Below are 24,216 nucleotides of genomic sequence, written 5' to 3'. Positions count from 1 at the left end.
TTGTACTGTTCTTCAAGGACTTGGCTGAATCAAAAATATAATTGATTCAGCACTGAAATCTAACAAATGCACAGTTGACCACACTATCATAAAGGACTTGGCCGAACAGTTGTGCAGCTCTCATCCCATTAGCAGAGCTCTTGGAGCAGGCGGGCCACTTGGTTCAGCTTTTAAGAGAAATAAGTATTTTAAGGAGCATTTCCAGTTTGTGGATCCTATTGAATATATTCTTGATGCTGAACAAAAAAAGAGCTTTCAATATGTACCAGTTCTAAAGACTTTACAAGTAGTACTAAAGAACAAAGATATTGCAGTGGAAGCCTTTTCAAGGTGCTCAAGTAGCACTGGGCATTTTAAGTCCATTTTTGATGGTACGTGTTTTAAGGACAATGGCTTTTATGCTGTAGAAGAAACAAGACTCTCTATAATAATTTATGTTGATGAATTTGAGGTGTGTAACCCATTAGGAACCTCTCGGAAAAAACATAAAATAACTGCAGTTTATTGGGTTTTGGCCAATTTGCCATTGAGATTACAGTCTGCCTTAACATCAATACAACTAGCTTTACTTTGCAAATCTGTTGATGTGAAACAGTTTGAATACAAAGTAGTATTGGATCCACTTTTGAAAGATCTTGTCACTCTTGAACAGGAGGGGGTTTTTATTTCATGTTTAGGGAGAAATATTAAAGGCGCCCTACACTGTGTTGTAGCCGATAACCTTGGTGCTCATGCAATTAGTGGACTTGTTGAAAGTTTTAATGGGCCATATGTTTGTAGATTCTGCCTTGGACATTCTTCAGAATACCAGACATATGAAGTACGGTCTGGGGTCTTCCCACTTCGAAAAAGGGATGACTGTGTTTTACACGTACAAGCTGTCAAAGAAAATCCAAATTTAGTGCCTCATTTTGGCTTAAAGCGGTCATGTCCATTAACTGATCAACTTAATCATTTTCACTTTGTGTCTGGATACCCACCAGATGTCCTTCATGACCTTTTTGAGGGAATAGTGCCAAGAGAGTTAGCATTGTGTTTTCAAGTTTTTTTGAAGAAGCACTACTTCAGTTTGACTGAACTGAATAATATAATCACATGTTTTCCATATAAGGGCTCAGACAAATTGAACAGTCCACAAGCAATCCCTCCAAATTTTGCTGGTCGCAAAACTATAGGAGGAAATGCTCATGAAAACTGGGCCCTAATACGTTTGTTGCCTCTCGTTGTTGGTTTACGTGTACCTGAAGGTGATCCTGTTTGGCAACTTCTTCTGACTTTGAAGGACATTGTTGAGTTAGTGGTTGCCCCTGTTCACACAACACAAAGTATTGCCTACCTTGAATTTAAAATATCTGAACATCGTGTCAGATATTTGGAAGTTTTTCCTGATCAAAGGCTGACACCGAAACATCATTTTTTGGAGCACTACCATGCGTTAATAGAAAAATATGGGCCATTGGTTGGAGTATGGACAATGCGCTTTGAGGCAAAACACAGATTTTTTAAGCAAGTTGTGAGACACACTAACAATTTCAAAAATGTGTTGCTGACCCTTTCTACAAGACATCAAATGATGATGGCATACCACATGCAATCAAAAGAGGTGAAACCTGCCCTGCTTGTCACAAAAATATCCAGAATGCCTGTAGATGTGCTGCATCCAGACATACAGGCAGATTTAAGAGCAAGATCACCATCTCTGACTTGTGTGCAGCTTGCCACCACTGTCACCTACAGTGGAACAAGATACACTGCTGGGATGATCCTGTCTAATGGTTCAACATGTGGACTACCAGACTTTGCTGAGATAATACAGATAGTCGTTTTGGACAATTGTGTATATTTCATTGTGAAGTTACTTGCTGCATGGTATGTAGAACATCTGAGATCTTTTCAACTGGAGGACACTGGCAAGATCAGTCTTTTGGAGCAGCAGAAACTTGGTGACATGTGGCCCTTGGCTTCATACAATGTGGGAAGAAAACGCTTGGTAACCCTGAAACGTTACATCTGCGCTGAATAATAGGTAAAAAAACAAAAAACAAAACGACAACAACAAAAACTCGATAACATGTACATCTCCCAAGTATTTGTTTTTTGCAACATTTGGTGTGTTGAAGTGTGCTTTTTGTTTTATAGTTTTATATCTCAACTATTGTATAAATGAAAAGTAATAACTAATTTTATTTAATTGAAGGGAAATTTAACTCTGCCCATTTACATTTTATTCTAGGTTGAACGAGATGGAGGCAAAGCTTCGTGTAATTATTGATGACCAAATCGAGAAGTTGGTTCTTCCATCAGGGATCCCACCAACAGTGGAGGAGCTCCAGAGTGTTGTGAAGGATACCTTTGAGATTTCAAACAACTTCAGTCTTCAGTATTTTGACCCAGAATTTCAGGACTACTTTACTCTTCACAGAACTGACCAGATAAAAGACAAAGACACTGTGAAGGTTGTTGGCATCACCCCGGTCATCCTAAGCTTGACTCCGGTTGATGACAGTTTTGGCAGCCCCTCTGGCCAACTGTCTGACTATGACTCCTCATATGCTGAGTCAGTTGTATCCAGTGCAGACTCTGCTGCAACCACTTCTTCTCAGGACACCATTATTCTCAAAAGGCAGAAGACCACAGAACGTTGTGAGCCCTGGCCGAAGCAGTTTCCCATTCCACAGTTTGCATACGAAACTGAGATGTACCTGGAAAGAGCCACTGAGGAGTATAAAAAGAATGGAAATCTTCTGCCCACCTCCAAAGTAAAGACTGACATTCTTGAGAAGTTGGCTGAAACTATATTTACATTTACAGCCTATCCTTCAAGTGCACAGGTTAGTTATGTTGCTGAGGCACTTGTGACAAAATACCCTTGTCTCAAGGAACCTGGCTCTTTCTCAGGTTATTATGGTTGGCAACAAAGCATCAAATACAAGATGGCCAATTATCGTACAAAACTTAGAGGGTTTGGTGTTCCTGAGTTGACATGCAATGCCATGAAACACAAGAGTCCAGGTGACCAGAAGTCTGCAAATAAAGTGAAAAAGCCTCGGAAAGCAGAGGTAAATTACCTTCCGCCATATCCAGCAGGTGAAGATGAGGACAGTCAAGAAGAAGAGCGAATTCAGTTGCTTACTGAAGTCAAGAAAAGAGACAACAACAAAGTGATAAAAGAAAAAATGGCTAAAACATTTGCACATAGACGACATGAAATTGTCAACCTGTCCCCCAGCATTGAGGACATCAAAGCCAGATGGCCAGCTTTGTTTGAGGCATCTCATGTGAGTTCCAAATTCATTTTGGGTAGGCTTTTGTGTTGTTTTTAATGTAATCTTTCAAGTTTCAAATAATTTGAGGCGTTATCATGTTTTATTTGTCATTCAGCTGCAGGATGAGTTCTACAGGATCACCCTGGTACACCTTGAACCCAAATTCATGTCCATGCTGGATGAGTACACTCCCAAACTGTTGGCCCTTTTCCATTCCAAGGGGGGAGCCATGGGATTGAAGTTGCAGGCTATCATAGCCAAGGTATTTTCCACAGACATTTCAGCTTGGAATTTTATTTAAAGATTTTTTTTGTCAAATTTAAAGAGTCATTTGCATGGTGCATAGCTCCACTAACTTGTTTGCATGTTTTTATCAGTGCAAGAGGACGCCAGGACGTCACTGATATAATTAACAACACAATTATGGGTTTCATGTTTTAATTGTATTATAAATACATGTCTGTTCTTAGTAAAAAAAACAAAAAAAAAAACAAAAAAACACAAGTACAGGTATTGCTGGGTTTTTGTTTTGTCCTACAGTCTCACAGGTTGTCTTAATAAATGGTCACTTATCTGATGGTAATTTTTGGAATTCTTGCTCATTTTCAGTCACCAAGCAATCCTAGCAATAACATAACCAGAAATCTGGTTATTCAGTGCTTGATGGTGTACCTTGGGGAGTCCATTGATCAACTGATCAAAGAGTACAGTGTAAGTGTTGAAATAGAAACATTATTCTGTTTTCGTTATTCATGTTTGTCAAGTTTCAAATAATTTGAGGCATTATCATGTTTTATTTGTCATTCAGCTACAGGATGTGTCCAGGAAATATTTCACGTGTGCAATTACAGTCAGAAAAACCCATGTTTTTGTTGTTTCAGGATGCTGATGAGGATGGTGTGTCACAAGATCTTTCTGAACAGAGTATGAAAATCTACAAAATCAAGGCTGTTGGATCTGAGGAGGGTGACATTGGCATTGTGCTGGAGGGTGTGAGAGTTATGCCTGCTCTGGGTAATTTTCCAAGAGCATACGCAATGCTGGTTGGATTGACATATGCAGTCGACCTTGCCTATCCCAAAGAGCTAAAATACACCTTGGAAGTATTCCAGAAACTTTTCCTTGAACTGGATTGTGCTAGGCTCTCACCAAAAGTGAACAGCCTCAAGAATAAGTTATTGGCTTAAACAAGGACTCTGAAAGTAAGCTCACCGTAAACTTTTGGTTTGTCTTTGTTAGATGCAGCTATCTTTTCAGACCTGCAATGTGTCAGGCTGTATTTGTGCTCTTTATTTTAATGTTTGTTTTTTTATTACCTACAAGTTTCTTAGGAATGTTCTGTTTGAAAGGCAACAAATTGGAGGAATCACTAGTGAAGCTTTTCTTTATTTATTCTTTATTTAGTGTATGTTACTATAAAACATTAGTTTAAAACAACTTTAAAATTTAACAGAATTGCAGTCCTGTAACTGTAGAAATGCTACTTCCTCTTACATGTGTCTTAGATTTTCTCAGGTTAAACATCCAAATTGGGATAAAAGGTTGATTTACATTATTGATATACCATGTACATGAGTGATAAACCTTTGTTCTACAGTTATATTGAGTGATTCAATTTTTTTTAAAGTTTTTGTTAGTCAATCATAAATAAGTAACAGATAAAGGAAACAGAGTAAAGAATATTCATATTTCAGGTTCATGTTGACATTACAGTCTAATCTAACGATTCATTTCTTTTTTACAAAACTGGTTAACATTCATGTAGTTTCTTTATGTTGCTGTTGCTCTGTACACAGAGCTGTGTGATAAACTGTTTATCACACTAAAACAAATTTACAGCAGGGGAATGTATTTAGGAGATCAGGAGATTGTTGATAAGAATTCAGTGTATAGAAGCAGAAAAATGTTATATTATAAATTACCGTGTTTTATTTTCCACAATAAAACAAATTACTGCTTTGATGTTTTCTTTGTGAAATTGATTCATTTTACTCAGAAAATAAGTTAAATTCTTTTGATTTTCTCTTATTATTCAGTCATTATTTATAAGGTTTATTTGGAAAATTATTGAATCCAATTTGAGTTTTACTGAAAAAACAAAAATGTTCATTTCTTTGTAATGGATATTTTAGGAAGTTTTTACTAAACCTTTTCCAGATAGTTAGTAAATTCAAAGTAATTTTTCTCAGAGATTTATTTCATATCAATTATTTTTTTTTGTTAAAGTTGTGCAATTTTAACCTTCAGTTTGAGATTTTGTCCCTAAATCCAACACATATTTACAGTTTAATTCAATTAATATGTACTTTTGTTTTCTATTTGAATTTAATTAAAATTTTCTCTACATTTTACATAAATCTTTTGAAATTAAAATCTACTTAATTATTTTAAGTGTCACTTTGTTGCCATAACTTTTTTAAGTAACCTCTAGTCACAGTTTTTACAGTGTAGCTTTGGAATACTTTGGGGTGTCCTAGAAGTCCTGAGGAGGCGAGGAAAGGCTATCACTGTTTAGACTGCTGCCCCTGGCTAGCTGGCAAGTAAGACCAAAACAACAAGCACTAACAAAGCCATGCCAAGTGGCAGAATTGTGGATTGGTGTGGCATCAAAATAAGCACAGGAAACAGTTTAAAAGAAAAGACACAAAACAGCGGTTGTCAAGCTATTGATCAGGTACCATTTAGTCCAATATTCATCTTAGTGCTCAGTATAGTCACTACCAATCTCGCATGTCCTTTTGAAACACTAGTTAGTTTCTTCTTGTTACACCAGAAGAAGAAACAAAGAGGTTACATTGAGGGCTGGGCAAGGCTCCAGCCTCTCGCCCAGTAACTGTCATAGTAAGCTGTCAGCCATTGTCAGGTCATTGTCAGGTAATAGCCGACAGTTTCGATGTCTCCAATGTTTCCCACAATTATTGTTCTGTGTCTCGTTCTGTGTTCTACCCCAACTTGAGCCCTCTCTTTCTGAGCCCTCTGTTTCCAAGCTCTCTCCTCTTCTGCTCTCTTCTCCCAGTCTCTCATCTGTCAGCAGCAGATTGGCTCTTCCAGCTTTCTGTTAGGCTTCTCAATTATGACAATTAACCATTCTTGATTCAAAGAAAGATACAGTCCAGCAGAATATGCCATTACATGCACATAAAAAATCATAAAAGGTTTTACACAACATCAAAAAAATCTTTTTAAAGTATAATTGTTCTAATTTAAGTATCTTTCTGACACAGAAATATCTCTACTGACCATGTCTTTGTGTGGTTTATGACCGGTGACATTGGTCTAGGGTTTGTTAAGGCAATTCTAAGCCAAATCAGTGGCTGCATTTGTGTGGCCAGCCTCTGGGCTAGCTTAATGTCTTTGTTTGGCAGTGTGTCATGTCTGTCTCCAACTGAATCTCATTTCTACTGCTAATGCCTGTTTCCTGGAAATGGTGTGGTGACGGGGCGCAATGTGATAATGATTCATGAACACAACTAAACAGGATCTCTTAAACATTCCTTACTTGGGCAAAGAGGGATGCCCTGTTTAGATTTGCTAGCAAGCTTTCCTGCTGAGGTTGTGAGCACTTGTTTACACTGTGGACATGTCATGACTGTAGGGAGACTTTACAGAGTCTGTGATTCAATAGTTAGTCTAATTCTGTTTGATATTAAATGTACATGGGTGTGAATCATAGCATTAACAGCACCTACTTCAAGGGATGAAGTGGTGTAATGTCTACACATAACACACAATTTGGCAAAAATACTACTTTAAATTATATTTAAGGCACTTTAATACTAGCGTTAATAATAGCAGCTTGTCACAAAACACATTTCCTTTCCCTTTCTTTAATTGAATCTGTGAAAAATGCTAAGAATAATAGTCTGAGAAGCATATAATAGTATTTTTGCACCAAAAAACTGATTATGGTAGAGTGTCTTGATGCATTCTCAATCATCCAGGAAAGTAAATCTCCAAAAGTTGATTCTGTTCATCTGGACGTAGCGTTTTGTGGGAGAAACGTTTCGTCACTCATCCAAGTGACTTCTTCAGTCTTCAGCTGACTGCAGGTCACCTGCAGTCAGCTGAGACTGAAGAAGTCGTTTTTAAGAAGTTGTTTTAGGTTGTTTTAGTTAACAACCTGTGGTGTAACCCTGCCAACATAACAATCAAAGAAAGGATTTGTTGCCCGGACATTGAACTGTGTGCTGTTGGACTCAGGACGTATTATTTACCCAGGGAATTCTCTCATGTCATCTTGGTGGCTGTTTATGTTCCTCCCTCTGCTAACCCCACAGCTGCATGTGACACTATCCACTCTGCTATTGCCCGGTTACAGACTCAGCACCCGAGTGCCTTTATTGTGATCTCGGGTGACTTCAACCATGTATCACTGGACAATACACTTCCAACATTCAGACAATATGTGGACTGTCCCACCAGGGGAGAGAAAATTTTAGACCTACTGTATGCTAATGTCAAGGATGCATACAGCTCCTCCTCCCTCCCCCCACTTGGTAGGTCAGATCATAACCTGATTCACCTCACCCCACGCTATGTGCCAATTGTGAGGAGGGAACCTGTGACCACGAGGAGCGTTAGGAGGTGGTCAGAGGAGGCCTTAGCAGAACTACAGGGCTGTTTCGAGGTGACCGACTGGGAAACACTCTGTGAGCCTCACGCCGAGGACATCAATGGGCTAACTGAGTGTATCACAGACTACATAACTTTCTGCACCGACTCCATTGTTCCAGCTCAGACTGTTCATTGTTACCCAAATAACAAGCCGTGGGTGACTAAGGACATTAAAGCCCTCCTCAACAACAAGAAGAGGGCTTTCAGAGGGGGCAATAAAGAGGAGGTGAGGAAGGTCCAGGTGCTACTAAACGACAAGATCAGAGAGGCTAAGGACAATTACAGGAGGAAGCTGGAGTGGAAACTCCAGCAGAACAGCATGAGAGAGGTGTGGAGGGGCATGAAGACCAACACTGGATTCAGGCCAACCAACAGCAGGGGAGCTGAGGGAGGTGAGAACGGAGCTAACGAGTTGAATCTGTTTTTCAATAGATTCGACACCACAGTGTCTGCTCACACCCCCACAACCTCACCTGTAGTCAGCCTGGAATCCAGAGCCACACCACTGTGCCAGCCTCTCTCTTCACATGGCGCTGTTGCCTCCTGTGAGATTCCTGACACCCCTCCCCCACCCATCACCTTCACTCAATAGAGATTGAAAATGTGACGTCATTCAGGGGTAAAACCGCAAAGGATTCTGGTAACTCGTGGCAAGAGGTACTAGCGCACACAGGCTTTCAATTGAAATCAGTTACACAGCGATAAAAAGAAACACAAAAAATGGCAAGAAGCTGTTGTATTATTAACTGCAATAGCCGGTCGCATGACAGCCACGGGAAGCTGACGGGTAAAGAGATCGGTTGTTATCGGATTACGTCGTTGAAGAGAAATTGTTCGAGCCATGTTTCCGAAGTAACAAAGAGCCGACGGATGGCCTGGATATACCAAATATAACGTCCCAGAACACTCCAGCTCACATGTTAGTCTGCTCCAAGCATTTCCACAAAGGTAAGTCTTCTGTTTTAGTTAATACATCATTTTTCTTAACATAATTGGTGATATAGGTTACAAGCAAGTCTGGCGCTGAACAGAAATTGTCGCGCTATGCTCCTTTGTTTATTGTGCATAAATAGTGAATTGTCCTGACACAATATTGCGTTTCGCTTCTGTTATTACCATGGTACATTGAAAACATATACTTTTATTCACAGGATAAAACAGTTGTTTTGTATCACTAATTGCCCAGTACGATTACAGCATACAATATTATTGTCACTGCTACATTTCTGTAATGCGTACCAGAAATTATTTCCACTACTAATTAATTACCGTTGAGCTCAAAGGTCCTATTAATAAACGGTTAACGAATGTGTATTTATGACGACGATTTGTGAGACTGGTAAACTTACCTTTGTTCGTACCATGGTCTTTCGTTCTACACGGTGCATTTCAAGGTCCTGTACCCATCCGTCGGTAAACTGTACCTGGGCTTGTTGCAGTGACCTGAAGTTACTAAAAACTTCATGAGTGTATGCACTCACTCCAAGAACCGTATAATTATAAATCTGAGCGTGGTAAAAGTTGGGCAGCACGCTAACGTCTTTTGTCCACTCTGTGTGCTCGTAAGGGTCTAACCCTTTCACTCTTTTGATTTTTTCCTCGTATCTTTTCTTTGACTTTTCATCAAGTCTGTCTTTGTACGGACCGGCATTGTTCTCCTTCGTTTTGTACATACCTTTTTGGGGGGCAAAGAAAAAGCAAGAAGGTATTGGAACTGGAAAATGAACGTTTTGCGGTGCTGCAAAGGCTTGCATTTGATGCGGTACTTGGATTGTTTTGCCACGGGTTCCCGGTATGCAATGCGTGAAAGTCACGTGGTCTGTCAATCTCTATAGGGCTTTGGAGTTGACGTCACACCGCAATGCATTGTGGGAACGCGGCGCCATTTTCGGGGTCTAAGAATCAAAACAAACACACTGTGTTGGAACGACAACTACAAGAAAGATGCTTAAAAGCAGCTCAAAAGAGAATTGACTGTATAGAGACCGATTGCGTTCAGAGGTGAAACAGCGGTACTTGCAGAAAATAGCGTGCATTGGAAATGTGGACCTGTATGAAATACGGCCGTGGAGTAGAAACCCTGAAAACCCTGACGTAGCCTGACATATTTTCGTACCTTGTCTGTGGAGTCAGCGCGTACAAGTCGTCATTCAAACAAAGGTAAGTCAGCTCGAGTACTGCGAGTGAAATGTGTTTGATTTCCCCCCGAACATTCAGATTAGTGCAGCATAAATTCATTCATGAGGGGGAAATTACAGTGAGAACATGTGGAGGCTCTGTTAGGTGGATAACATAGTGAGTTCAGTGCATTGATGTGACATTGTCCTGAAGGATTTAGTTATTCTTTATGGTTAAAGAAATTGCAATGATTTATTCATATTTATTATAAATAATTCTAATTATACATCTTGCTTCAATATTTGTATCCTGTGTCATTAAAAATACATTTTATTTTAGTTTTATACATTGATTAATGACCTGCAGAATCTCCTTATCATATTAAGTGACTCATAATTGTCACTTTATGCTTTCTCCATCTTGACAGTGATTACATCCTTGCATTACATACTTTAGGTTCATTTTCTGCAGGCAGGTTTCTGAAAGAGAACAGGCAGATTTAGAATATAACATGCAGCGTTCTATAGATGGATGCATAAAAAAATGAAAAATTACATGTATGTGCTAACTTTCTAAACACTTTGTTACATTTATGATAAAGAAGATAAAACACATTTATGTTGGCCTTGGCTCATTAGTTCTTGTCTTTAAATTAACTTTGTCTGTGTGTGTTTCAGGTGCTGCACTCTCAAAGACTGAATGAACCACCATTGCAGCCATGGGTCACTGTGAGCATCACAGGGAAGGTTGAAGCCGCCCACTGCACCTGTATGGCCGGAGCCGCAGAGACCTGCAGCCATGTCGCTGCTCTTCTGTTTAATGTAGGAGCAAAAGTGCAGATCCGTGGCACAAGGACTGTTACAGATGAACCTGCATACTGGGTTTTGCTGGGTAATATGACCTAGATACAGCCAGAGGTTGGCCATAAGATAGACTTCTCCTCTTTAGCTGCCCCCAAAAAGGCTCTCGATCAAAACATAAACAGACCATCCGTACTGAAAGGTAAAAGGAGCCGTCCTCAAAAAAGAAAAATCCCACCTGCTACTGTGGAGGAGTTGTCACTGCTATAATGCCATAATGTTTTATCTAGGGGTCTAGATTTATGCCTGTAGTGCACTGCCATGTAAATAATTTGCATTTACTGAGTATGTACTGACTGAGTACCACTGTTCAAAAGTTGAATAAAGAAACAAACTAATTTTTGCCTTGTTTTTTTTAATTAAAACCACTTTATAGAACATCACATCAGTTACAGTGTAGAATCCATGTCATTTATAGTTTACAAATGACAAAATGTTTACATAAAATCATGACAGTGTTTACATGATATCACCCACTACTAACACTACTTAATTTACTGTATCTTTTGAAAAAAAAAATACTGCTATTTATACAGCAAAAGTCTTACGAATATTTAACAGGAGCAAGTTTCATTGTTCCCTGGTTTTACTACCACACTGTTCAACAAACGCAGCAAACCTTCACCATCTTATCCAGAAGGGTCACCTCTTCACCCTCACATGGAAGAAGTAATCTGATTGGCATGGTGGTATGTTTGAAGCAGGTCCCTTGTGTAGCGCTGGAACCCAGTCACGATGTGTTTCATCCATTTCATAGGCTGGTTTGCCTGCAATAATGCCAAATAATTAGCAACTCTATAAATAGAAGGTAGTTCTGCAAAATCACTCAGTAGGATGTTTGTTCTAATTTGCTATGACCTCAGAGTGCATCGAAAATAAAACTAATAGGCTATAAAGAGTGATATGAACATATCTATAACTTACCGGAATGAAAATATCTGGAGCACACCAACAGATATTTGGAGATGGAAGAGAACTGGATATCAGCTAGTCTCACAGCTGCTATCCAGGCTAGACGCCTTAGTTTGGTAACATCGATACACGAGCTGCCTCATGTTGCTTCCAGGTTGGGAAAGAATGAAAAGATAAACTATTTTCAAGCTTATTCTCTTGCCGGTCGTGCGATCGAACATTGCAGCGTTTGCAGTGTTTTCGCTCCTTTTTCGCTTGCGCTTTGTTTTAACCCCGAAAATGGCGCATCAGACCAAAATCCTTTCCACGCCCACCCCCGTGACATCACGCTCCAAAGCCCTATACCAGGTTGAGATGCAAATGAGGAGACTTCACTCAGGCAAGTCTGCTGGACCAGACAGAGTGAGTCCCCGCGTCCTCAAGGCCTGTGCCCCCCAGCTGTGTGGAGTCTTTTATAAACTGTTTATGCTGAGTTTGAGTCTGCAGAGGGTACCAGTGATGTGGAAGACATCATGCCTCGTTCCTTTTCCAAAGACGCCACGTCCCAGTGGCCCCCAGGATTACAGGCCCGTGGCACTGAATTCCCACATCATGAAGACCCTGGAAAGGCTCATCCTGGACCAGCTGCGACCCATTGTCAGACCACATCTGGATCCCCTTCAATTTGCCTATCAGCCTCGTCTCGGAACAGAGGATGCCATCATCTACCTGCTCAATCGTGTCTACACCCTTCTAGACCAGCCAGCGAGCACTGTGAGGGTCATGTTTTTTGACTTTTCCAGTGCTTTCAATACCATCAGGCCGACTCTCCTGGGTGATAAGTTAAGAGCGATGCAGGTGGATGCTTCTCTGGTGTGCTGGATTGTTGATTACCTGACAGGAAGACCACAATATGTACGTCTCCCACAGTGTGTGTCTGACAAGGTAATCAGCAGCATAGGGGCACCACAGGGGACTGTCCTCTCCCCCTTCCTCTTCACCCTCTACACCACAGACTTCAGCCACTGCACAGAGACCTGCCATCTTCAGAAGTTTTCTGATGACTCTGCGGTGGCTGGATGCATCAGCAGGGATGATGAGACAGAGTACCGGGCTGTGGTCGACTCCTTTGTCACGTGGTGTGAGCAGAATCATCTGCAGCTCAACGTGGCAAAGACCAAGGAATTGATAGTGGACTTCAGGAAGACCAGGAAACACTTGACCCCCTGTTTCAATCCAGGGGGTCAGTGTGGACATTGTGGAGGACTATAAATACCTTGGAGTACACATTGGCAATAAACTGGACTGGGCTACAAACACCACAGCACTTTACAGAAAGGGCCAGAGTCGTCTCTATTTTTTGAGGCGACTGAGGTCCTTCAACATCTGCCAGAAAATGCTCAGGATTTTCTACGAGTCTGTTGTGGCCAGTGCAATCCTCTATGCTGTTGCATGCTGGGGGAGCAGGCTGAGGGTCGCAGATGCCAACAGACTCGATAAACTGATTCGTAAGGCCAGTAATGTTGTGAGGATGGAGTTGGACTCCCTCAAGGTGGTGTTGGAGAGGCGGATGTTGTCCAAGATAAAGACAATGTTGGATAACACCTCCCACCCACTCCATGACATGCTGGTCAGTCACAGGAGCACGTTCAGTGAAAGACTGAGAGTACTGAAAAGCACCACTGAACAACACAGGAAATCATTCCTGCCTGTGGCCATCTCCCAGTACAACTCATCCACTTACCACACTGTTTACTGCAACAGCTACACCCTTTTTGCACATGTTCTTTTTCAGCTATTTATTAATAAGTGACTTTTATGTATATATATGCCTGTATATATTGTGCTATTCTTAGTTAGTGTATTGTCTGTCTCTGTTAATGTTTGTTTATAATGGAGCACTGTAACGAAAAATTATTTCCCCTAGGGATCAATAAAGTATTCTGATTCTGATTGATTCTGATTACTATTGTGGTTTATTGTGCTTGATGTCTGCTCGGATAGCACTAGATCTGGAGACCTGAAGCTGTTCTTGTGAATACACAGTGCTTTGCACTGGTGAGTAAATGAAATGTTGCAGCCGCTAATCGACATGCTGAAATGTTAATGTCGCTCACTAGGTAAACAAATGTCAGCAATGACGGTGCTGTGTGATTAGCTAGTGAGTAAGGAGTCGCGTTCGTCAAAGTTGACATCCAGTAGTAAACAATGGAATTCCATCCTTTCTATGTTGAATATACTTCCCTTCATGCTTCATTCACTTTATTTTTTTACTTCGTGATTTTCAACAACTCAGTCACATTTTATGACTTTTTCTCCTCATAACTTTCTGTTTGTCAATCACAATATATTCAATATAACTTCTCATCTCAGTCCGGAAAATTGCTAAAACTTTCAATGTGTCCCCCAAGCGCTACAACGAAACTGACTAACAGGAAAGGAAGACCAAGAGAATTTATAAATTAATCTGAGTCACCGGCCTCAGAAATCACAAGTTAACAGTGAAGCATGGAGGAGGTGTGATGGGGGGGTGCTTTGCTGGTGACACTGTTGGGGATTTATTAAAAACTGAAGGCACACTGAACCAGCATGGCTACCACAGCATTCTGCAGCGACGTGCCATCCCATCATTTATTTTTCAACAGGACAATGACCCCAAACACACCTCCAAGCTGTGTAAGGGCTACTTGACCAAGAAAACGAGTGATGGAGGCCTGGCCTCCACAGTCACCTGACCTAAACCCAATGGAGATGGTTTTTGATGAGATGCAGCGCAGAGTGAAGGCAAAAGGACCAACAAGTGCTCAGCATCTCTGGGAACTCCTTCAAGACTGTTGGAAACCATTTCAGGTGACGACTCATGAAGCTCACGGAGAGAAAGCGAAGAGTGTGCAAAGCAGTAATCAAGACAAAGGGTGGCTATTACGAAGAATCTAACATATAAAACATATTTTGAAGTACTGCACACTATTTGGGTTTACTACATTAAAAAAAATTTATGCCTTCAGTGAGAATCTACAATGTCATGAAAATAAAGAAAAAACATTAAAAAAGGAGGTGCGTCCAAACGTTTGACTGGCAGTTTACATGTTAAAGTTGGGCACTCTGAATGTTTGCTTAATCATTCTTACCAAGCACTATAGGCCTGAGACAAGATCTGAGCTGTGTGCCATTGTTTGTATTCCCTGTAGGTACAAACAATCCCAGCACTTAACCACAGACACCCCAAATCACAGTAAAAGGTCAGGAGGTCAGTTATTAGAACGACTTCATTACTCAACTACATTTCTCATTCAAGATATTAATTGGACTTTTTTGGACTTTTTATATCTTTAATTAAAATTAAAGATGACTTATTGGTAAAAAAGGCATTGATAAACTCTGTTTTAGCACTTTGTATCACTGTAAACAAAAATGGCTGGATGTCGAGTCTTTTTACCTTCTCTTAGATGTAATTATATTTTTGGTAATTCCACGCCGGTGGAAACCCAAACAAAACACGGATTAAGAGGCTCTAATATCTGTGTCTCAATCTCACGGCCCATGTTACCTCTACTTGCGGCCGCATAATGACGTGACGAAATATTTTTTTTAAATTATTATTCAAAAAATGATTTAATATGAAGGCAATAGGCAGAGTGTTACAGGCATCGCCCTAAAGCATGTAGCCTCATGGGCAGTGTAGTCCATGCTGCAGGGAGAATGGACTGCCATACCCATTATGTGTCTGTGAGCGAGGGAGGGAGGGAGAAAAAGGAAAAGTACGACTTGTCACCGAGCAGAAACGGGAGCTGGAAGCATGTAAATATAATAATAACCACTGCAGCCAAGAAGAGTGCCTGACGAGCCCAGTTGTAAGTAAGCTATTAAGACTCGACTGTACACTGTGTTCGTGTTTTCCTCCGAAACAATAAGTTCCGTTGGAGCAGTCTTTCAACGCCTCTCTCTGTCTCTCGCTAGCAAAGTTGACCCAGACAACAAAGTAAAGCTAGTTTTTGGCTACGAGCCCGACACGAGCCCGACGTATTAGCCAGAGGTCCCTTTACTACGGTTCGGAGCCGCGGACCTGTTTTATATACACGCGGAATAGTTTTCTATACGAGATCGCTGCAAAAAGTGCAGCCTTACCTAATGTCCACCTACTGTTACTCATTTATGTTAAGATTTAAACATCTAGTCGGTATTGGTATGGAGAGTAACCTTCAGTAAAAGTAATAAATCACACAGCAATAGTACATTCATGTAGTTGTGAAAAGCACGATAATATATTAAGTAATCCAGAGTATTCAGAATACGTTACTGTCATTGAGTAACGTAACGGAATATGTTACAAAATACATTTTGGGGCATGTAATCTGTAATCTGTAGTGGAATACATTTGAACAGTAACCTTCCCAACACTGGTTATATACATGGATGGTAAAGACAGCATTTAGCCCTTTTCTTGGCTAAATAAGAGAGCATTGCAATGATTTACATCTAATTGTCTTGGTTTGACTGTCATTATGAGTTGAGAGAATTTCACAAGGACTAGATATTCGTTATTGCAGGTCCTTCCTCCGTGCAGCCGTTAGACTTTGTAACCATCACTGCTCACAACAAACACAATAAATTGTTTACATCCCTGTTGGCATTTGCACAGTTTTTCCATTTTCTTTAAAAGTATGTTGTTGTTGTTTTAAGCACAAATATACAGCACATTTATTACATTTAAAAAATTATCTGATTATGCTGTTTTTAATAACTGTACAGTCTCTTACTTCTTGTTTTTAATTTAATATTCTTCACTTTTTTTGCATGCTCCATCTGCCTGTCACTTTACTGCTGGAACACCTGAATTTCCCCAGTGAGGGACAATAAAGGATATTTCTATTCTATTCTAGTCCTTCTATTACCACTTACTCCATTAGCTATCTACTTATCCTTTTGTCAACATGTAATTTTTGTCTGAATCTGTGATAAGTGCCTGACAGATATATTGTTCACTTATCTCCAATCAGAAAATTGAATCTAAATAAGATTTTCTTTTCACGACCTTTTTTCCTATTTGTGCCGAGTATGATACATGTAGGGGACTGCACAGTGAAAGTCTTGTCATAGATGTTCTTTAATTAAATGAAAGTCTCTTTTCTTACCCAGATTACGCATTAGCAGGTTGCTTCATCACTGACAGCAGGGCTCCCCTCCTGCTTTGCTAAGATTTTTATGAAAGAGTGTAGGTGGGTGTAGTAGAAAGGACCGGCAGCACACAGTGTCACAAGTACATGCATGTCTTTATTTACAATGCATTGATTTTTTGCTTGAGCACCTTTCCAGCTACCTCATTCTGTGTAGCACACAGGTCCCGGCATCCTCCTGAAATAGGGAGGGCGTGACCAGGTGATAGAGAACAGCTGTGTGGGCCAGCCTTCCCCGACACCACACCTTAAACCCAGTGTTCCACCCCTCCCCTGTATCTGAGCCACAAACCACGCCCTGCAACAATGAGATTAAATGCTTTTAATCAACTAAGCAGGCACTCTGACAGAGCCATCAGATGAAGTCACATAGGGTTTATTTACTGTTTGTAACTGATTTCACATTGACCTGTGTTTATAAGCCTAATTTCTTTAATAATCAGGCTTGACAAGCACACACTGTTATTGGATTATATATATGTATATATATATATATATATATATATATATATATATATATAATCGTAAGGTCCCTGGCTGCTCCAGTCTGTATGCCAAAGTATCCTTTGGCAAAATTCAATTCAATTCAATTTTATTTATATAGCGCCAAATCACAACAAAAGTCGCCTCAAGGCAAAATGCTAACTTATTCTCTGATATGTTCATTGAAGTGTGAATGTTGCACTTTGGTGTAGAATAAAAGTGCTTGTGTGAATGGGTGAATGAGATATAATGGTTATATCTTCAATATAAGAGCCAGTTCATTTATCAATAAATAATATTGTGCCCTTAATACAGAGAACATAATAATAATAATAATAATGTTCTTTAGATTATGCTTGATAGCAGTAGTTTGACTTTTGAAGCATTTTTGTGTGGAGAATTATGAAAATATGTATTAAAAGTGGATTTCAGACAATATTAATATTTTCCCTTTGGTATTTCCCGACAACAGAAGCTTTACACTTCAGTCTGTATTTTAGCAATTTTCCCCAATGAATACTTTGAACAGGTAATATATGCAAACTTTTGTTTAAAGTGTGTAAAATAAAGATTAAGTCCACCCCTCAGTCTAATAAGCAAACATAAAGGTAACGTTTAACAGAGACATCCAGGTTAAATAATAAAATAATAATAAAGTGAAATTAACTGAAACTAAATTGAACTGTGAATGAGAATGCACACCAAATACAGTGTGGGCCATTTATATGGATACACCGTAATAAAATGGGAATGTTTGGTGATATTAAAGTCCTGTTTGTGGCACATTAGTATATGTGAGGGGGCAAACTCCTCAAGATGGGTGGTGACCATGGTGGCCATTTAGAAGTCGGCCATCTTGGATACAACGTTTGTGTTTTCAATAGGAAGAGGGTCATGTGACACATCAAACTTATTGGTAATGTCACAAGAAAAACAATGGTGTGCTTGGTTTCAACGTAACTTTATTCTTTCATGAGTTATTTACAAGTTTCTGACCACTTATAAAATGTGTTCAATGTGCTGCCCATTGTGTTGGATTGTCAATGCAACCCTCTTCTCCCACTCTTCACACACTGATAGCAACACCGCAGGAGAAATGCCAGCACAGGCATCCATTATCCGTTGTTTCAGGTGCTGCACATCTCGTATCTTCACACCATAGACAATTGCCTTCAGATGACCCCAAAGATAAAAGTCTAAGGGGGTCAGATCGGGAGACCTTGGGGACCATTCAACTGGCCCACGACGACCAATCCACTTTCCAGGAAACTGTTCATCTAGGAGTGCTCGGACCTGGCACCCATAATGTGGTGGTGCACCATCTTGCTGGAAAAACTCAGGGAACGTGCCAGCTTCAGTGCATAAAGAGGGAAACACATCATCATGTAGCAATTTCAAATATCCAGTGGCCTTGAGGTTTCCATTGATGAAGAATGGACCCACTATCGTTGTACCCCATAAACCACACCAAACCATCACTTTTGTTGTTCCAACAGTCTTGGAGGGATCCATCCAATGTGGGTTAGTGTCAGACCAATAGCGGTGGTTTTGTTTGTTAACTTCACCATTCACATAAAAGTTTGCCTCATCACTGAACAAAATCTTCTGTGTGAACTGAGGGTCCTGTTCCAATTTTTGTTTTGCCCATTCTGCAAATTCTGTGCGCCGATCTGGGTCATCCTCGTTGAGATGCTGCAGTAGCTGGAGTTTGTAAGGGTGCCATTTGTGAGTAGCTAATATCCGCCGAAGGGATGTTCGACTAATGCCACTCTCCAGTGACATGCGGCGAGTGCTACGCTGTGGGCTCTTGCTGAATGAAGCTAGGACAGCCACTGATGTTTCTTCATTAGTGACAGTTTTCTTGCGTCCACATTTTGGCAAATCCAACACTGAACCAGTTTCACGAAACTTAGCAAGCAGTTTGCTAACTGTAGCATGGGAGATGGGTGGTCTCGTAGGGTGTCTTGCATTGAAATCTGCTGCAATGACCCGGTTACTGCGTTCACCAGATATCAACACAATTTCGATCCGCTCCTCACGTGTTAACCTCTTCGACATGTCAGTGGCTGTGAACAAAGAGAAACTTGTAAATAACTCATGAAAGAATAAAGTTACGTTGAAACCAAGCACACCATTGTTTTTCTTGTGACATTACCAATAAGTTTGATGTGTCACATGGCCCTCTTCCTCTTGAAAACACAAAAGTTGTATCCAAGATGGCCGACTTCTAAGTGGCCACCATGGTCACCGCCCATCTTGAGGAGTTTGCCGCCTCACATATACTAATGTGCCACAAACAGGACTTTAATATCACCAACCATTCCCATGTTATTACGGTGTATCCATATAAATGGCCCACCCTGTATTTGGTGTGCATTCTCATTCACAGTTCAATTTAGTTTCAGTTAATTTCACTTTATTATTATTATTATTTTTTAATTATTATAATATAGAGGATGTCTGCATGTCTGTGAGTCAGATTCCTTGCTATTACTGCCCCTAGTATGAATTTCAGAAGTGGACCAATGGGATTTGTAAGGAAATACACATCTTATAGAAAAATGCAGCCAGTTCATTTAAATAATGGTCATCAGTGTACTAGGAGCAAATAAGTGGGTGAAAACAAACCAATGAAACTTGCTAACCAAAGTAATACGGGTTAATAATGCATATTATTATTAGTGTCTTTCTGTGCTGAAACAGAAAGGAAATTCAGATCAGTGAGTGGCAGCTGAGGGATCACTGACTTCCCAACAATACAACAGATGCTCTTATATCAGGATTAGTGTGTGGATCAATGTGTAAATTTGAGTTATCTTTGGATCAATCCAACAACACAGGAGGAACGCATTATTTATTCAACGGAGGGCTGATTTATTATAAATTATTCCACTAAAAATGTAAAAATGTAAAAAAAAGAAAGAATATAAACTGAATTCTAAGTGTTACCGTTGACATGTTGCAGAACATATACTTACTGTCAGATCCTGAACCACACATGCATTAATGAAGTTGTTACTGTGCCACCTTAAACGTACACATCAGGCTTCTCCAGTTTATTTAAGTCATTATTACATATTGTGGGATTCAGAAATTGACTGAACACATTATACATGTCTCCGAGTTAATATCAGTATATTAATGGACATTTTCACTGGTATGTAACAATATTAGACAGCAGAAAAAGAAAGTGGCTTTGTGTGTGTGCTCTGCACACACAAAATTTAACTCAGCGGTAAATTTTATGCCACAGTACATCCCATTTATCATTAATCAATAAATACTCAAATACCTAGAAATCAACACACAAAATAGAACCAAACAAAATATGAAAAAATTACAGCTGGAAAAATGCCTTTCAGTTACAAACCAGACTCTGGTAGAACCCACACAAAGAGGGTTCTGCCTGGGACAGACCATAAATACAAAACTTCTCAACTGTGTCCATCCCAGAAACAGACTAACGCTCCTATCAGAATCACCTTCCACCAGATTCAACCCTAGTGGAATGGGAATGTCAGTATGGGTCTTTAGTTATATGTGGTTGTGCACAGTGAACAGAAGCTTTGTTTAGTGTGATGTTACTGACAACCTGCTGCACCTGCATTTCTTCCAGGCCTGGCAGTCAGTGAGACATGGCGACTCTACGCTTCGGACAGCATCTCATCAAGCTCTCGGCTGTGTTCCTGCAGACTGAGCTGTCCTTCGCACTGGTCAACAGGAAGCCTGTGGTGCCTGGACGTATCTTTTCATTACTTACAGGTTAGAGGTGTTGAGCTTTGTGTGTTGCAGTGCGGGTTTGTTTCTTAACACCTTTCAGAGCCTTCTGTCCCTGGGGCTGTCCACACACTTTGTTGTGTTAGCTTTATTAGAACGATGGACAAAGACACTGTTTTTTCTTTTTTTTCTTTGAAAAAGGTGCCTTTACGGCTTACACCACAACATTAATGAAAATGATTTTAATCCAGACAACTGGCACTCCTCATGTAAAGTTTTAAAATTTTACTTAATTACAGTAACAAAGTATTTTTCAAAGTATTTGTATTTTGCTCCTTCCCACCTCTGAGTATGACACCAGTATGCATGTCTGAAACATCCACACAAGTCTCTTTAAGCATGTCCCTGTCTGTAGAGTTGTAACATTCCTGCAAGCAGAGCACAGATTGTCACGGTCCTGGGACTGCGAACCAGTGTTTTGAGTTTTGTACTATCATTGATCTTTGATTTCATCATAAGTTTTCACAGCTGGTCTCTTGGTTTTGGTTTGCAGTACAGAGGTCCCTCGCTATAACGTGGTTCACCTTTCGCAGCCTCGCTGTTTTGTGGATTTTTTTTTTGTGCAATTTTGCATGCTTTTGTTGTTTGTTTGTTTGTTTTTTACAGCGCATTGTGTTCTGCGTCCTGATCGGCTGTGGAGCATTGTCAATCAATCTCCTCCGTGCCGTGTCTCCTGTACAGTACAGGATGTGTTCAGGTTGTCAAATTTACATAAATCTTTGATTGCTAGCAGTGTGATTCTGAAGTGCTTTATGTTTGTAAGTTTTCTCCCCAACAAACACAACAATGTTGACGAATCGTTTTGCACTGTCTAAGGCAACCGTGGGGACCTTTGGTTTCATTCTATAATACTGGACTACAAAAACTTTACTGGACTGAAGGTTTGAACTTTGAGAGTTTAAACAAGAGAGAAAAATGTGAAAATGTTCGTGCCTGTCTGAGAAAAGTGTATAAAGTGTGTAGTGAGGGGTTTTACAGCCTTAAAACATCTATAATAATTGTAAAAAAATAAAGTTGGCTACTTCGTGGATTTCACCTATCGCGGGTTATTTTTAGAACGTAACTCCCGCGATACCGCTGTATTTCTAGCTCCCTAGTTCTTTGGTGATTTCTAGTCTTTTGGTTTCTGTCTCTGTGTTCCATGTTTGCTCTGTCTCCCCTTGTCAAGTCTGCGTCTCTGTGTTATGTTTCCTGTTTTACTTTGTCCTATGTTCATGTTTTCAGTTTTGCTTCCCCTTGGTCTCATCATGTTTGATTACTCCCAGCTGTGCTTTCCTCCTGTGTCTCATTCCCCTGTTATCCCTCTGTGTATTTAAGCCCTGTGTCTTCTTTTTCTTCTTCTGTGTGTTCCTTGTTTGTCTGCATGCCATCCTGTGTATCATCCTCTGTATTTATGTCTCAGGCTCCTCGTTCCTGGCTTTCCGGTTTTTGTAATGTTTTCTACTTTCCTCATGTTCTTTTGTTAGTTTCTACCAGTTTGGGTTTTGTTAGTTTAAGTCCCCACCATGCTCTGCTTTTGCGTTATGTCCTGCACTATAAATAAACTCCCTCAATGCTACGCTGTCGTCAGTGCCTGCCCTTGGGTCGGGGCAGTTAAAAAGCATGGTTCCATGACAGTTACTACTGAGTACCAATCCTGTAAATCGTTGCGTTTTACATTTTCAAATTTATCTCAATGAAGAATTTTGCCACTTTCAGACTAGCCTCACTAATCTGAAATTCTGAAAGTAGAAATCTTGGAATAAAAACAATATTTTGTATTTGTTCACTTAAAACTGGATCATAAATGAATTTTTACAGTTTGCCTGAGTTGTCAGTAGCTGTTCAGTGTGCAAGGTGATGAGCAGAAGGTACTTGAAAGTACATCAGGTGGAAATGGCTATCGTACATGAAGCCACGGGGCATCTCCAACTTTCAGTTGATGCTTTGAATTAGCGTGTTAGCATTATATCTTTAATTGCTGACTTCCTGTTCATTAGCTGTCAATAGCAGATGCACTTCTGAGTGCTTTCACCTAATATTTTAGACTTATAAATGAATATGAAACCTATTTCGATTCAGTATAGAAACCTGTAAGAAGTAAACATGAGTATTCTCTTCTTTCCTGTCCTTATGAGACAAACATGGTGGTGTTGTTCTGCAGAATCTGATAATATAAAACTGTGTGTAAGGGTTTGTACACTAGTATTGTAAAACTGAACATAGTATAGCCATTAACAGTCACTCATCAATGCTGAAAGTATGCTATTTAATTTCTGTCTTAGCATGAAAGAAACTGCAAAGACACAAGGAGTAGAGGTAGAGAAGGTAGATGAGTTAACTACCCAGGGTTGACCTACCAAAGCTACAGACACAAAAGCACAAGAGAGGTGAAGAAACATGGAGACGAGTCTTAGGGGTGATCTGTGACAGAAGGATAGCAGCAAGAGAGAAAGGAAAGGTTTACAAGATGGCAGTGAGAGCTGCTGTCATGTATGGTTTGTATGTATGTATCGATTTCCCAATTCGAATCGATTTTAGTTTGAATAATGCGATATTAATTCAGTTTTTAAATATAAATGTTACTCAGACTATTATGACATATAGATTTGATAATTTCATAATATGTAGCTATCTATGGATGGTTCCACACACAAACTTAATTAATTATTTAATAATACAGGAAACCAGCATGTAAAGGTTGTAATTTCACTGGTGGAAGAATGAGTCACAGTAGACTGACAAAGAAATATTAATGGACCAAAGGACAAAACACAGAGAAATGGTCACAGGAACAGGAAGAGATAAACACAGAGACAAGAACTAAAGACAGGAACTTGACAAGACAGAGAACACAGAAACCCACATTGACAGACAACACAGAGACATGACAGACAACGGGGACATGAGTAGAGAGACTGAAGGTAAACAAACGTGGAGAGACTCATGACAGGACACGGAGGTGAGAGTAGGACAGAGTGGACACAAATGGGAACTAACACCAAAAGGAACAAAGAACTAAAGACAATTAATTCAAAAAACATAAATGAT

The 24,216-nt window shown here is 40.0% G+C and overlaps 1 protein-coding gene across 5 annotated transcripts in view; it reads left to right on the top strand.

The window, feature by feature from the left end:
• The window catches only part of fhit (fragile histidine triad diadenosine triphosphatase), a 291,013-nt gene that overhangs the window by 69,149 nt on the left and 197,648 nt on the right, over window positions 1–24,216 (top strand). For 2 of the 5 annotated variants that reach the window (XM_063474906.1, XM_063474905.1), the window contains exons 5-8: window positions 2,234–3,278; window positions 3,382–3,528; window positions 3,876–3,977; window positions 4,148–5,186. In XM_063474906.1, coding sequence (XP_063330976.1) covers window positions 2,244–3,278; window positions 3,382–3,528; window positions 3,876–3,977; window positions 4,148–4,453 — 1,590 coding nt within the window. In that variant the 5' untranslated portion in view covers window positions 2,234–2,243 and the 3' untranslated portion in view covers window positions 4,454–5,186. Of the gene's footprint in view, window positions 1–1,892; window positions 2,027–2,233; window positions 3,279–3,381; window positions 3,529–3,875; window positions 3,978–4,147; window positions 5,187–21,025; window positions 21,151–24,216 lie in introns of those variants that run through there. The other 3 variants (XM_063474908.1, XM_063474909.1, XM_063474907.1) reach the window with 2 other exon arrangements.

Source organism: Pelmatolapia mariae, linkage group LG5 (assembly GCF_036321145.2).
Source record: "Pelmatolapia mariae isolate MD_Pm_ZW linkage group LG5, Pm_UMD_F_2, whole genome shotgun sequence".
Lineage (NCBI taxonomy): Eukaryota > Metazoa > Chordata > Actinopteri > Cichliformes > Cichlidae > Pelmatolapia > Pelmatolapia mariae.
The sequence above is the reverse complement of the archived record's forward strand: the minus strand, read 5'-3'. Positions and strand labels throughout refer to the sequence as shown.